General features: G+C 53.9%; 1 protein-coding gene and 1 long non-coding RNA gene across 5 annotated transcripts in view; one reads left to right on the forward strand and one right to left on the reverse strand.

Annotated features, from left to right (window-relative positions):
- Positions 1-7,217, reverse strand: part of LOC118910851 (uncharacterized) — a 102,591-nt gene extending 95,374 nt beyond the window's left edge. Inside the window, exons 1-4 of the long non-coding RNA XR_008992394.1 lie at positions 7,094-7,217; positions 6,882-7,020; positions 6,367-6,477; positions 1,151-1,254 (exon numbers count right to left, since the gene is read on the reverse strand). This is a non-coding gene — a long non-coding RNA (uncharacterized LOC118910851). The remainder of the gene's footprint in view (positions 1-1,150; positions 1,255-6,366; positions 6,478-6,881; positions 7,021-7,093) is intronic.
- RTL1 (retrotransposon Gag like 1) lies at positions 394-10,958 on the forward strand. 4 transcript variants are annotated; one of them, XR_008992392.1, is made up of 3 exons: positions 629-669; positions 1,237-1,415; positions 1,984-2,192. XR_008992392.1 is itself a non-coding variant. In XM_036882268.2 (2 exons), the coding sequence occupies exons 1-2, from the start codon at positions 604-606 to the stop codon at positions 10,003-10,005; spliced, it is 4,173 nt and encodes a 1,390-aa protein (XP_036738163.2). In that variant the 5' UTR covers positions 394-603; the 3' UTR covers positions 10,006-10,958. The 4 variants fall into 4 exon arrangements, 2 of the variants coding, with proteins under 2 accessions (XP_036738163.2, XP_057344124.1); XR_008992393.1 differs by lacking the exon at positions 1,237-1,415 and having other exon boundaries at positions 394-669; XM_036882268.2 differs by lacking the exons at positions 1,237-1,415; positions 1,984-2,192 and adding an exon at positions 5,899-10,958 and having other exon boundaries at positions 394-669.
- Positions 10,959-14,954: the final 3,996 nt, after the last annotated feature.

The raw sequence follows: 14,954 nt of genomic DNA on the forward strand, positions 1-14,954 counted from the left end.
GACACCGACCTTAGCATTCCTTTAACAAGGTAACTAGCCACCACCTGAGGCCGTCCCGGTACCCGAGTGCCCACCCTGTCTCCATCTCAACTCCCATCCGGCCACTGGCAGGTCCAGGTGATGGGAGTAAACGGGACGTTCATTTCTGGTCATCTAGCCCCTAAGAGCTGGTGTCTGTGTCCCTCAAACCCAATGGCCTAGAGGCAGGCCAGGACAGACAGACAGCTCTACTCACGTTAGCCCTGATGCCCATCCGGGCAGCTGGGGTCTGAGAGCCAGAAAGGGGGACCCTGGAAGAGAGAACCCCCATTTCCCTCCTCTTTCCACCCTCATGCCTCCTTTTTCTCAGTCCCCACCTTCCTCCTCTGCAATTTGGGCCTGCCCCCTCCCGTCCTCACCTCTCCCCTAATTCTCCACCCCCTGCCCCAGGCTCAACTCTGCTCCTAAATATCCTCCCATCTCCTCTTCCAAGCTCTATTTTTAAAATCAGATTTCCTTTACTGTACAAGTGAGCTGACAGGGAGAGGTATTCGCCGAGGGATTGGCCCCCCCGATTCCCCCAACACCAACCCTTCATAGACACACGTAGGCAGCCCTGACCCAATGGGCCACTTGCTCAGAGGCAAGCAAGGAGCTGACCTGCCCGAGAAGCTCCAGGCACCGAAGGTGGTGAGGCTGGGTGTCTGTCTGTAAGTGTTGGGAGGGAAGAGGGTCCAACTCAAGACCTCCAGGGACGTTCTGACCCCAAACTAGATGCACTAAATCCTGATTTTTACTTTTTTTATTTTTGGTAAGGTGGGAATTTCCTAATCAGTAGATATTTCTTAAAGAAATTGTTGTGAGACTTAACATCTCAATGTTTACCAAGCTGCATTTGCAAAACTGAGAATATTCCAGTGAGCTCAGAGAAGCTGCAGGGCAGCCCTTGGGCTGGGCAGTGGGCACACAGGGCCGGAGTCAGAGGAAGCCTGCGGCCCCCCTGTGAAGCCATGCATGGCAGGCCAGGGGCACCCATGCGGTGAAATCATGGCCCCAGCCATGCCCAAAGTCCTTGCAAAGGGGCAGGTGGCAGAGCCCAGTGGAGCCTCGAAGGAGATGCTCACCAGTAGAGGGAGACCCCCTGGCCTGGCCCCCAAGACCTTGCGCTCACCTCCAGCAGGGCATCTAACACAAGGGCGTGGTCCTCATCTTGCTGGTGGTGGTGTGCAAGGGAAGGCCACCTCCATTCCTTCACAGGGGGGATTCAGACAGCGCCTGGCCCGGAAAAAAGAAGCAGGACGTGTTGCTGGATGGATTAATGAGTTCTAAGCAGGGGGACTGGCTGAAAAACTAAGATCCAGGACAATCAAATCGACATGTGTTTGTGTACAGAAGTCAAATGTGAGAACAAGCACCTGAAGCTAGAGTTGGAAAAGGTGAAAAATTGGGGTTTCATGCCAAGCAAGTTAGGCTTTCTTTCCCACCAAAGAGCAATGTGAAGATTTTTCACTATAACAAATACTTGGTCCAATATACATTTCATGCTCAGGCATTTAGATTTTATGTTGTGGACATGAAATGTGAAAGGCTTTTAAACTGAGAATACCATACCATGATTAAATCTGGGTGTCATGCTAAGACACTGAGCCACTTTGTTAGTGATGAAAATACATGAAAAGATTTTAAGCAGAGATTTCATGAAGAGGTTTGGGGTTTGGGGGAGAAGATCTGGACTTTATTTTGAGTGACAGGATCAAGCTTTTCTGTCATGCTGAGGAGTTTGGATTCTTGCCAAAGGCTTTATAAGAAATGCAATGGTGAGATTTTTGCTTATGAGAGATCAGTCTGCAGAGAAACATGATAAAATGTATTTTAAGGTTAGCAGCTTTGGACTTTCTATTACAGGCAACGAGCAAACACTGGAAGATTGTAAATAGAAATAGGAAAGTAACAGCCTCAAATTTAAATATCGTGCTAAAACATTTGGACTGTATACATTGACAGGGCACCAAAGTCAGACTCTGAGAGCATACCAAGGACCAAGGGGATCTGATTGACGTTAACACCGAAGCTGAAAGACTTTAATCAAAGGAGTTGCATGACCAACATTGGAAATATGGGAAAAAATTTGGGATTTATTTTGAAGTTCTGACATGATTAGATTTGTGCACATGCCTATGAATTTGATTTAAGCCAATAAAAAGTTTGTAAGACAGTAAGCCAGTGACATATTTTTGTATTTGATCAACAGTATGCATATCATAAATGTCTATAGTAATTAGTAAAATCACAAAATAAATTAAGAATTTGGACTTTTATTCCATAATTCCACAAGTAAGAGACACTGATAAGATTTTTAAGGTGGTGTTATAAGATCAAATTTTATATGCCATGCTAGGAAATGTGAATTTTATTTTAAGGGATGACAAGATAGAATTTTTATTATCATGCCAATATGTTTGGATTGAAGCCAATGAAGTATTTAAAAGAATGACAGGGTGAGATGTGGGGTTTTTCACAGACCAGTCTGAAGATAAATTACATGGTAAAATGTTGCATTTTATGTAAAGTAGTTGGGACTTCATTATTACAGGCAATGAAGAAACCTTGAAAAGCTTTAAACTGGGGAGTTACATCATCAAACTTACACATTTTGGCAGTGCTACAAGAGTGGATTTTATGGTAAAGATAATATGATTGGATTTTTATAACACCAAGGAGATGTGATTTTATGTGAGAGGTGAAGATATTCGAGCAGTTCATTTTGGGGAGGGACATGATCTCATTTCTGAACCCTCCCTCATGCAGAGGCATTCGGATTGCAGCCAGTAATAGGTTTTAAGTGACTGATCAGTTTTGCATGCAGGGCAATTAGCTGGTAAACATATTTTATGCTAAGGAGTCTGTATTTGATGAACCAGATAATGAGCAAGCACGGACCGCTCAGAGGAGGCACCCCTCGGCACAGGGCACCTGTCTATGCTTTATGCTGAGGAACTGGATCACTTACAGCAAGTAATACAGAGGAGGGGCAGGTTGTATGATTGAAATCACAGAGAATGCTAACAAGTCTGGAAACTATTTTGAGGAATTGAGGAATAACAGGATCACATTTTTGTGCCATGCTTAGGAAGCTGGATTTCAGCCATTAAGAGATTTTAAGAGAGTGACACGACAGAGTTTGTGTGTGTGTGATAAGAGCAGCCTGCAGAGAAATTATGTAGTAAAATATGTATTTATGCTAAGGAGTTTACATCTTATTGCATAGGTAATTAAGTGATGTTACAAGGCTTAAAGTAAAGGTTAGAAGACCAAATTCATGTATCATGTATTATTTTGAGGAATGATGTCAAATTTTTATATCATGCTTATATTGGTTATTAAGCCAATGGAGTATTTAAGGATTGGCCTGGCTTATATCAGTTTGCAGATGGTAACAATTTTCATTTGATGCTAAGTGATTAAAACTTCGTATTATAGTTAATGAAAAGAAACTTAAGTTTTAAACAGAGAAATTATAGGATAAGTTCTACGTATATAAATAAAAGTTTGAAATTTGATGTTAAGGAGTATCAAGATCAAGTTTTTATAGCACTCCAAGAATATTAGATTTTAGGTTGAAGACAGGAAAAGTTGAAGGGCTTAATCAGTTACAATCATTAGATTTGTAACTATGGTAAGAATATAGACTCCTATTAAGAAAGGGTATAATATAATCATTAAATAATCTTGCTAAAGAGTTTAAATTTTAGTCAATAAAGAGTTTTAAGGGTTCTCAGAGACATACTGAGATTTTAAATTTAAATTTTAGCCAATTAAAAATCTTATATTTTTAAGTTTTAACCAATAAAAGGTTTTAAGCATTTTCAGAGACATACTGAGATTTAACATTTTTAATTTTAGCCTACTTAAATTCTTAAATTTTAAAGTTTTAGCCAATAAGGGGTTTTAAGGACTTTCTGAGACATACTGAGATTTGAAATTTCACATTTTAGCTAGTGTCAATGCTTTAATTTTAAATTTTAGCCAATTTAAATCCTAACTTTAAATTATAGCCAAAAAAGAGACATACAGATTTTTGTTTCTAACAGATGACTCTGCAGATTAATAACTTAAGTCAAATTTTGTTTCAATTCACACTTTAGAGAGCTAGAATTTCCCAGTAATAATACATCCCTTACAGGACTTTTATGGAGAGGAAAGGAATTAATTTACGCAATGTGCTGTGCACTGTTGTTATTATGATGGTGGTGATTTTACCTGATTGGCCCATCCTGTCATGGTAATCTCTTCCTTGAGGAATCACATGATATCAGAATTTTCTATTACTCTAAGGCCTTTAAATTTAAGCCATAAAGTGATTTTGGTGAGGTATGTGTCAGGAATTTTTATGCCAAAAGGTTTGGGTTTAACATTGTAGACAGTAATAAAACAGTTAGTGATTTTAATGAGAGAGCCTGCAGGATCACATTTAACTGTCATGCTAACAAGAATGTACTTAATTTTCAGAAAGAGCAAATCAGAATTTTGTTTTTTATTGGGAAGTTTGGATTTTAGCCAATGAGGAGTTTTACGTAAGGGAATTCACAGGCTGTTTTTGTTTTGTTTTGTTTAAATAGATTGGCCCAGTGGCTCAGAAGAAAACTGAGAACTAACAAAAGATGTTAGATGTGTAAAGAGCAGTAATCCTAGAGCTAATCTACTAAATAACCAGAACCCACATTTGCTCTGTCCGAGCAAAGAAGAAAGGTGCAGATAACTCCAACCAGAACCACTTTACATTCAGTCTCAGCCCACTAAAACCACCCATGACTAGATTTTCAAAAATCCATTCCAAAACAATCAGAGATCAAAGTAGCCTCATGCCCTCCCACACCCCTACCTCTTAGCTCAATATCCCAACTCTACCAGACATACCCCTATGTTGGGGGAGCACCGCCCAGCAACCAAGGAGAGGATGTCTTTGTGAATACAAAGGACCAGCCCCCCATAAGATCAGAGGGTGTGTGGAAATACGTTTGCACATGTGGAATTAGGGCCAAATATTTGAAGTTGCTGAACCCCAAACACAAAGAGGGCAATCTTGGGAAGGTAGAGATTTTAGGAGAGGTGTGCACATCCCCTCAACAGCTTGGCACCAGGGAGACCCAGCATTGAAAGCTGATGAAAGAGAGGAAGAGATATCAGCAAAAATTCTGAGTTAGAATCAGTTGGTATATGTACAAGGCTCTGGCACCTAGTAGGTGTTTTATAAGCATTTATGGAAAACACAAAAGCCAGCGCTCTTTATCTGCCCTCCTCTCCAATTTCTGCTTTGAATCTGGGGGAGGAAATAAGAGCTATTTGGGGCTCCTGAGCCAGCTTGCGGGAGAGTGCCACGCACCCATTTCCTCCTCGTCCCCAAGCTTGTTAAGCAGTAAACATCTCTGTAGGGATCCCCACCCAACAACTGAGGCGGCCAAGCTCCCTGCAGGCCACCCAGCCTGCCAGGCATGGCTTTGGACAGCACTGAGACGTGACCCGTGACTTCCGGGTGAGCAAAGAGGGAAGGAGGGCTGACCAGGCCTGTGTGCCAGGGCGAAATGAAGCAGCCAGGGCATCCTGCCAGGTGCCTGCCTTCCTGCCACGGCAGCCGCTCAGGGCTCATTGCTCCACAGAATTTATGGGCTGTGAATTTCCCACAGCCACAGGGGAAGCAGGCAAGCCAGGAAGGCAGAGCAAGTCTGGGAAAGTAGGCAAGAAGGTCAGGGAATGACATAATTTCTTTCCCTGGGGGTCCCAACGTGGACACAGAGAGGTTTAACCCAGTTTCTCCCTGTTCAAATGAGTTGGGTGTCTGATTTTTCCTCGAGAACCTGACCCTGACCTCGTGAGACCCTGAACTACTGCCTTTACTCCTCACCCCTTCCCCACCTCTAGGTTCTGATCTCCGTCCAGTCACTGACCGGACGCGTCACACCCTTACCAGTCTTCAGAGAACACTCCTTTCCATCCGACGAAATGATAGAACCCTCTGAAGACTCATTTGAGACGATGATGGAGCATAAGAATCCATCATCAAAACAAATGGAGTCCTCCGAGGGCTCATCCAGCACCACCACGGAGACGTCAGGCCGCGGAGCGCAGGAGGCGGCGGGGCCGGCCAGGGGCCCTGCCCGGGAAATGGAAGAGCTGCCCACTGACCTCCTCCAAGACATGGAGGAGCCATCCAGTGGCCCACATAGGGAAATAAAGGATCCACCCAATGACCTACTCCAAGACCTGGAGGAGTCACACGATGGCTCACGTCAGGAAGTGGGGGATCCATTTGGCGAGGCGCCTGACAGAATGGAGGAAGCATCAGTCAACCCGCGTGGAGCCCAGGAAGAGCAACCCCAGGGCACTGACCTGGCTGAGCTGGCAGAGCAGGGGCGTCCTGAAGAGCCGTCCGAGGCCTCGACTGCAGAAATCATGGCCATGGTGAGGTCCATCATCTCGCTGTACTTCCGAATGCAAGACCTCAGAGAGCAACAGAGAGTAGCGGAAGAGATCCTGATGAGAGCGATCCATGCTGGCCGGCTGCCGCTGCCGGCCCACTTCTCCGGCGATCGCAGGCAGTACCACGAGTTCATCGTGCTCTGCCAACTGACGCTACAAAGCTACCCAAGGATGTTCTACAACGACCGCCTGCGAGTGGGGTACATCATCTGCCACCTCTCGGGAATGGCCTTAGAATGGGCCAAAGCTCTGGTGCAGGAAGAGAGCCCCCTGATTGGAGACTTTCCGGCCTTCCTGGAGGCCATGTCGGATGTGTTCGAGTACCGGCAGGCACTGCGTGTGGCGGAAGAGGCCATGTTCAACATCAGGCAGGGGGACCGCACTGCCATCGACTACATCACTGAATTCCAGGGCCTGGTACCCACCTTGGGCTGGCCAGACGAAGTCTTGCAGGCCCACCTGTGCCAGGGGCTCAACGAGGAGATCGGGCACTATCTGTTCCGGGTCCCTCAGCCGGATTCGCTGGACAGTCTGATCGTGCTCATCCTTCAAATAGAAGAAAAGCTGGCAGAGAGAAGGGCGATGTTCAGGCTGCCCCCCGAGGCCCGCCCACGGAACCTGACCTGGACCGGCTCACCTGCTCCGGAGAGGTGGATGGTCAGCAGCTGGCTGCCCTGTAAAGTCCACCCCACCATTGACCGCGACCATCTCTTCCTGCTGCTCCTGGTGAGAGTGAACCCCTACCAAAGCGTGGCGGTTCAGGCCCTGGTCGACCCAGGCACAGGCGCCAACTTCATGGATGAGAGGTTTGCCCAAGAGCACTACGTTGAGCTCTACGAGAAGCCCTACCCACAGCCAGTCCAAACCACGGATGGCTCGCTGATTGGCAACGAACCTGTCTGGCTCTACACTGAACCCCTGGTGTGCATTCACCAGAACCACCAGGAGTCCATCGAATTTGACATAGTTCCTTCACCCAACTTCTCTGTGATATTAGGCGTCAACTGGCTCCGAGTCCACAGCCCCGAGGTCGACTGGATCCAAGGCCGCTGCACCTTCCACTCTCCCTACTGCCTGAAGAACTGCTTCCACCCGCCCCCACCATGCATCGCGCTGGAAAGACATGCCATAAGCCTGCTGCCCGGACTGCCGCCCCTGTATTCCGACCTGGCCGACGTGTTTAACCCGAAGGAAGCTGATGATGAGACTTCCGACCAGCCAAGCTCAGACGGATCCGATGATCTTTCTGAATCAGAGCCCTCTGAGCTTCAGCAGGCTGGAGACAGTGATCACAGCGAGACCTTTTACGAATGTCCCTCCACCGCGCCGTGGGAACCTGTGGGTGCCAGGATGCAAGGGCAAGCCAGGCTGCGGGATGCATACTGGGACCTGCAGGACATGCTGACCAACAGACAGGACTACATACAGATGATTCCAGAACTGTTTGACCAGTTACACGGAGCTACATGGTTCACAAACCTGGAGCTGCGTGGGACCGTTGTGGAGAAAAGCATGAACATACACCAAGCAGAAGACGTATGGAGGGCAGCGTTTGGTCTGGAGCTTCAAGAGATGGAGAGCTACCAGCCCTTCCTGAGATCCTCAGACCCTGTCATCCCTCAGAGCGTGATTCACTTCATCCTAAAGGACATGCTGGGCTACTTCGTGCTCTCCTACGGGCAGGATGTCCTGGTCTACTCAATGAGCCAGGAGGAACACCTGCAGCATGTCCGCCAAGTCCTCGTCCGCTTCCGGCATCACAATGTCTACTGCTCACTGGACAGAAGCCAGTTCCACCGACACACTGCCGAGTTCCTAGGATTCGTCGTGACCCCCAGAGGGGTGAAGCTGCATAGGAGCATCGTGACCACTGTCACGGGCTGCCCCACCCCTGGCTCTAAGAAGTCCCTGCGACACCTCCTGGAGTTCATCTTCCCCTACCGGCACTTCGTGGAGCGCTTCACCATCATCACAGAGCCCCTGGTGAGGCAGGTGCTGACCAGCCGACCGTTCTTCTGGGGAGACGAGGAGCAGGAGGCCTTCGAATGCCTAAAGCGGGCTTTCCGCAAGGCGCCCCTTCTCCACCACCCCAAGCCCCAGAACCCATTCTACCTGGAAACAGGCGTCACCAAGACGGCTCTGCACGCCTCCCTGATCCAAACAGATGACCAAACTGGCAGGAAAGTGTCCTGCGCTTTCTACTCGCGAAACATCTCCCCTATTGAAGTCAACTACTCTCAGCTGGAGATGAAGATTCTTCCTGTAAGGGCTGCCTTCACGGTGTGGTGCCGCTACCTGGAGAACACCGAGGAGCCCATCATGATCCTTCTCAACACAGAGGATCTAGCCTCTCTGAATAATGACAGGCTCACCGTACTTCTCCCTGGGCATTGGGTCTTCTTCTTCTCCCACTTCAACTTTGACGTCATGGAGCAGCCAGAAACACACGGTGGCCACCCCCTGCCACCAGTGAGGAACCTGGCCCGAAGAGCTTTCCGGCAAAGCCCCGCGGTCCGGCCACTGATACTTCTTGCCACGGGAGGGGCCCCCAGGGACCAGCTCCTGCTGGAATCCGGGGAAGAAGAGGAGAATGAAGATGCACGTCGCCAGGACGAGCCAAACGGGCAGAATCTCCAGCAGGAGTTTCTGGCTCTGATTCCGGCCGACCAAATACTCAACAGCTTCCTGGCCCATTTCAGCATAGCCCAGATCAGGGCAGTCATTCTGCATTTCTTCCGAGGCCTCCTGTTCTGGAAGAACACCCTGGCGGTGGCGGCACTCCTGGTGCTGCTGAAGCCGAGGCAGTGCCTGGCGCTGCTGCCCACGCCCACCCCGGGGGTGGCTGAGCCCCCATCACGGCACTTGCTCCGCCTCATCCTGGACTCGTCCCTCATCACGGGCAGCGATGTCACCACCACCATTGCCCAGATGCTCACCCAGATGTCCCCTCTCAGGGGCGCCCACGCCGTCCCAGCCCAGGAGCTGGCCGAGCTCTTCCTGGGCCCTGGCCGCTGGCACGGCACCCTGCTCCCCACCGCCCACCACGGCCAGCACTTCACGTCCAGGTTCTGGGCCGTGCTGGGTGAGTTCTTTGGCATCAGAGCTGCCCTGCAAGAAGGTACCCTCCCGCCCCTCCCACGTGGGACCCGCTACCTGGAGCTGCACGTCGTTGGTGAACGTGTCGTCTTGCGAGAAGCCCTGCAAGACGACCTGCAACGTTACCGTCAGTGTGGCCTGCATGACGGCCTGCAAGACACCTCGCAGGACGCGCAGCAGCACGACGCGCAGCAGGCCCCGGGCACCGGCCCCGCCCCGGCACTGCGGCCCCGCCGACGCCCCACCACGGACACCGAGGTCCTCACCTTCCTGAGCAACCGCCTGCTCTACATCCGCGGCGCCGACGGGCAGCGCAGCCTCATCAGCCGGGAGCTGGCGGCCAGGGCCCTGACCCGCCTTCTGACCATGATCTACGAGCACGTTGCCCCTGCCGAGGAGGGAGCAACGGTGGAAGAACTGCCGAGCAGCGACGAGGACGTGGGCCTTGACTGAAGCCACCTGCTCCCCAGCGACGGCCCCTCCTCCCTCGGCCCGACGCCCCACCACTTCTCCCTCCAGCCTCCCCGGGCCTCAGCCAGCTTCACGCACACCGTGCCCACTTCCTGCCACTACTGACCCAAGGGAAACCCACTTGTGAAGGGCAAAAAATTTCTTCAACTCATCAACCAGCAACATCATCTGTGCCAGCGGGACTAGCCAGCCGTCAGAGACCCAGAGTTAGCTCAGGGCCACACAGTCACAATCCTGTCTCAATTCTCCAGGTCCCAGGCCTGCAGCCGGGAGGGAGATCGATGAGGAGAGCGCCCTGATGAGAGAAATGAGCCCATGACCCAAGGCCAGGTGAAGAGTCAGGCACAGCAGATGCAGCCAAGCAAGCAGATGCCAGGGGCCCACCCCCCGGAGCGACGAGCGGCCCCCTGTGCCATCCTGGGACACTGACCTCGGCTGCTCCACTGCCTTCTTCTACCTCCACTCCGGTGCTCCTGCTCCCCTGGCCCCCGCCCTCCCACCCCACCCCACCCCACCACCTTGTGCTGTGCTGTGATGCCTCCCGGACCCCCAACGCAAAGCCAGCCCACCCGCACCCCCCAGTCTCGCCCGGCACCCTCCACACTGAATCTGCCTGACCCTGAGCTGACTCTTACCTGGACCGTGCCACTCCACAGAACATCCCGACGTACCAGAACTTACCGGACTTGCATCCAGGGAGGCCTCAGGGCTCCCAGGACACAGATGACGTCACCCAGCAGGGGTCCCTTCCCCCTGCTCAGCACTGACAGCACAGGGGCCCAGAGGCCCGCCACAAGGGGAAGGGCCCCCAGCAGACTGCTGGGCAGCGGAGAGAGCTCCTACCAGACCACCTCTTTCTGCCACAGGAAGGAGACCACCCACCTTCCACCCCTTTCATTTTTTTGTACTCCCAAAATAAACCAGAATAAAGATTATCTGACTCTGTGGTTTATTCTCAAGGTGGATGGTGGGGGGCAGGCAGGGCAGGGTGGAGGGGGCAAGTGAGTGGGGGATGGGAGGTAAAGGTGGGGGGAGACTGGGGGCTTCCATACAACAGACCCCCCAGGGTGCCCAGTACAGAAGCATGGGTGTAGGGGGGGCGCACACTCAGGGATGCCTCTTCCTGAGGGGCGGGAGCAGGGACCCCAGAAATCCGAGCCCCACCTCTGGCCTGGGCCTTCTCCCCACACAGGAACTGAGGAGTGGGCAGGCCACTTTCTGCCCCTGACTGGAGGTGCTGTGAGCCGAAGGTCCCGGCTTGGAGCGACCCTACCACCTCCCACAGCAGGGAAGGCCAGGGCCACGCTGCCCTGAATGAGGCAGAATGGCCATTCTGAGGGTGCACAGGCCCAGGCTCCCGAGGGAGAGGGCCAGGGAGGGCGGTGTCCCTCGGTCAATGCCCACACGGCCCACGCGCCAGCACACTCGGACCGGACCCTTGCCCTGGCTGCGGGGCCCACCATCAGGCGGCCTCTCACCCCACCCATCCCCACTGGGGACCTGGGGCATGGTGGGAAGTCACAGACCCCTCCCGGTGTGACCTGAACCTCATCTGGGAGGGGGTTCCAACACGGAGTTCCTGCGCACAGGCCCTCATGCATCACGCCATGGACCCAGGTCAGCACCAGAATCTGCCCCTGACGACAGAACCATGAGATCACTGGGCAGATCTCAGGTTCACAGGTCAGTGGCTCTGCAGGGGCCTAACCCCTATTCTCCTCACAGGGCCCCCACCCCGTCCTAAGGAAAGCCATGTCCCTCAGCTTTTGCACCCTCCCACGCTGGGCTCATGCCCTGCACCTTCACTAGTCCCCGGGGTGACTGACTGTCATTCACCCAGCCACTTGTCCACCATCCACCCGTCTGAGGCATCTGCCCTCACCAGCAGCACCAAGAGCTCATGGGCAGGATCTCCAGATTCAAAGCCAGGGACTCGGCTGCACCTCTGGGCTTCCCCCGACGCCCCCAGCCTGCTGCTGACTGGCTGCACACCCCTTCCCAGGCTCACTTTCCTCATCCATCACCTGGACCCACCAGGGCTGCTATGAGGATTCAAGGGATGACAAAGAAAACACTCAGCACAGCCAGCGTGCGGAGCTCCTGGCCCCACCACCGCCTCTTCACGGACTACCCAGGCCTCTTATTCATGGTAACCTCAGGGAAACCAAGGCCCAAAAACGTTGGGTGACCTGCTGGCGGCCGCAGAGGCAGGAGCAGAGCCAGGACGGGGCCTCCCCGGTGGCCTCTGCCCTCCCACCCAGGGCCACTCCACCCCTGCCTCACCTGCCCTGCACCCCCAGAGTCACAGGACCCAGGCCAAGCCCCCCGACAGTGGCCCCACGAGCCCGGGGCACCACATCTGTCTGCTGTCCACCCAGCATCTGCCCCTGACAGCAACCCTAAAGACACCACAGTGATTCCCACAGGTCAGGAGCTCGGGTGGAAGGGCCCTTAGTGGGCCCACCCGCGACTTGCTGGGTGACCTGGCTGGTAGTTGTCCGCCTCAGACCTGTTCCCACCATCAATGGGGGACACGGTGAGAGGAGAGGTGAACTTCAGGGGGAATGAGACACAATCCTCAAGGCCCTCGGTTTCCTAAAATCCCCTCTGTTGCCAGATGACACTCTGCTGGGGGCTTCTACACCCGCTTGGTGTGAACCCCCTTGGGGCAGTGCCCGGGGTCAAAGTGGGGCAGCCACTCCCCGCACTGGCCCCTCGCTCAGACCACCCCTGGGAGGCCCAGAGGCTGGAGCCCCCAGAGCAAACCTGTGCACCTGCTTGGTAGGGGCTGCCCAGGGTGACTGGGGGATGGATGGGCGACCCCTTATGTCGTGCAGCCCAGGACCTGCCACGAGCCCTACGCACTCCCGCCAGGCCAGTGCAGATGGAGGGGCAAACAGGATGACCTCTCCACTGAGGCTAAATGGAGAATCTGTCACCATACCATCAGCACTGCCCTTCCGCAGGGTGTCCAAACATCCCGAGCTGTGCACGCTCATCCGTGTGGACACGCACACGCAGACGAGGGAGGCTGCCAGGGCCATGGGGGCCACTGCCTGCTACACCAGCAGACAGCCATGTTCTGGCTTCCCTGTGTCCCCCACCCCAATACAACCCAAAGGGACCTTACCCCCATTGATAGAGAAGAGAGGCAGACCCCAGGCCAAGGAGACCTACTGCTAAGACAAAACCATCGAGTGAAGATATTCCCACCTTCTATAAAATGTTACAAGAACACAATACAAACCTTTGTCCCCCTGAAAGAAAAAAAAGAAAGTTGGTATTAAATGACATACTTTGACATCACTGCAGACACAAAAATGTCAAGACAAACTCCTGGCTGCTCTGGACGAGGGGCCCCAGCACAGAGGACCACGCCCAGCCACACCCATGGAACCATGGCCCACTACCCATGACCACAGGCACCCAGGGAGCTCCGACAGAGTTCAGGGACCAGGGACAGCCCCAAGCTCCACCCAAGAGGCTGTCAACCTCTCCTGCCACCTCCTTTCCCCTCCCTGGGGTCCAGCGTGCTCCAGCCCCCCAGCCTGCTTCTGTAACATTCAATGCACACTCCCCAGCAGCTGACGGCTACTCACCTCTGGCCCAGCTGTGCTGTCCCTCCTGCAGGAGGCCACAGGTCAGGCTGGAAACCTGGAGCCTAGGGCCTGGAGAGGCACTGTCCACCGTGTGCCACACACTGCCCCCTCCTCAGAGCATCCCTAAATGGGATCAAGGCCTCTCCTTTGCCAACACCAAGGCCTACATTGACGGGACCTCAATCTTCCTCGTGTCAAGTCTTGCTCCAACACGCGCAGACCAACACAGACACGCACAGCACACTCCCACCACTCCTGAAGTTGCCCTGCCTTTGTTCAAGGGATCCCATCTGCAGGAGGCCTTCCTGAGCTCCCAGGGACCTCCGAGGCCCTGAGGGACATAAGGTTAAAGGCGGGCAGAGGGAGGGGAGGCGATGGGGAGGCAGGATGGGGGAGTGTGGTGGTGGGGGGGGCAGTGTTGGAAGAGAAGCAAGGTGGAGAGGTGGGCAAGAGGGGAGGGAGCCACGGCTCCGCCCACCCAGTTCACTGGCTTCCGCTGCCGGCAGGGCCCGCCCCGCCACTGCTGCCCTGTGCATGCCTGGATGCCTGGGCGGGCTGCCGCGGCTGGTTAATGGCTGAATGGTAACAGCAACACAGGGCCTGGAGCAGGTCAATCTCCTCTCGCCATGCATGAGACCTGAGTTAGTTTGGGGTGCAAAAGGCCAGAGCCGTGGCCCAGGGGACACAAGACCAAGGGAACAAGAGGGTGCCTACGGCAGTGTCCAGCTGAGGGAGGTGGAACCCCGAGGTAGGCATTCCTGGAAAGCTGGGGACGTCTCCAATGGGGGTCAGGAGAGAGCAAGCAGCCGCCTGTGAGGGGCCTCAGCCTCCTGGTCATGAAGGAGTCCTGGGCAGAGGCTCAGGCCCCTCAAGGAGGCCCTCCTCCCACGGCAGCGGGAAGGGCCAGCCCTGCTGTCGAAGCGCCGCCCCCATCCTAGGAACAAAGGGCAGGTCTCTCCCAAGTCAGCCTGTCTGTCCTGGAAGCGGGGTCCCCTCAGAGGGCCCCCACAGGAGCGCAGCCACCCCTAATCAGGGAGATGCCCCAGGACCGGCCCTACTCCACCTCCGGGCTGTCTGCTCTGGGCGAGTCAGGGGGTGGCTCTGGGCACAGCCCGGGGCTGTCCCACGGGAGGCCTAGCCTTCCCTTCCAAGGAGGGGGCCTCAGAGATGGCCCAGCTCCACCCCTCACCCCCTCCAGGAACTTGGGAGCAGATGAGAGAGAGAAAGCAGAGCATGCCAGGGAGGGACCGGCAGGGCCGCCACAAGCTTGAGCACACGCCCCGTGCAGCGGGTTGCAGAGGAGGGTCCGGGGGCTGCGCGTGGTTGAAGGGG

This window comes from Manis pentadactyla, chromosome 11 (genome assembly GCF_030020395.1).
Source record: "Manis pentadactyla isolate mManPen7 chromosome 11, mManPen7.hap1, whole genome shotgun sequence".
Taxonomy (NCBI): Eukaryota; Metazoa; Chordata; class Mammalia; order Pholidota; family Manidae; genus Manis; species Manis pentadactyla.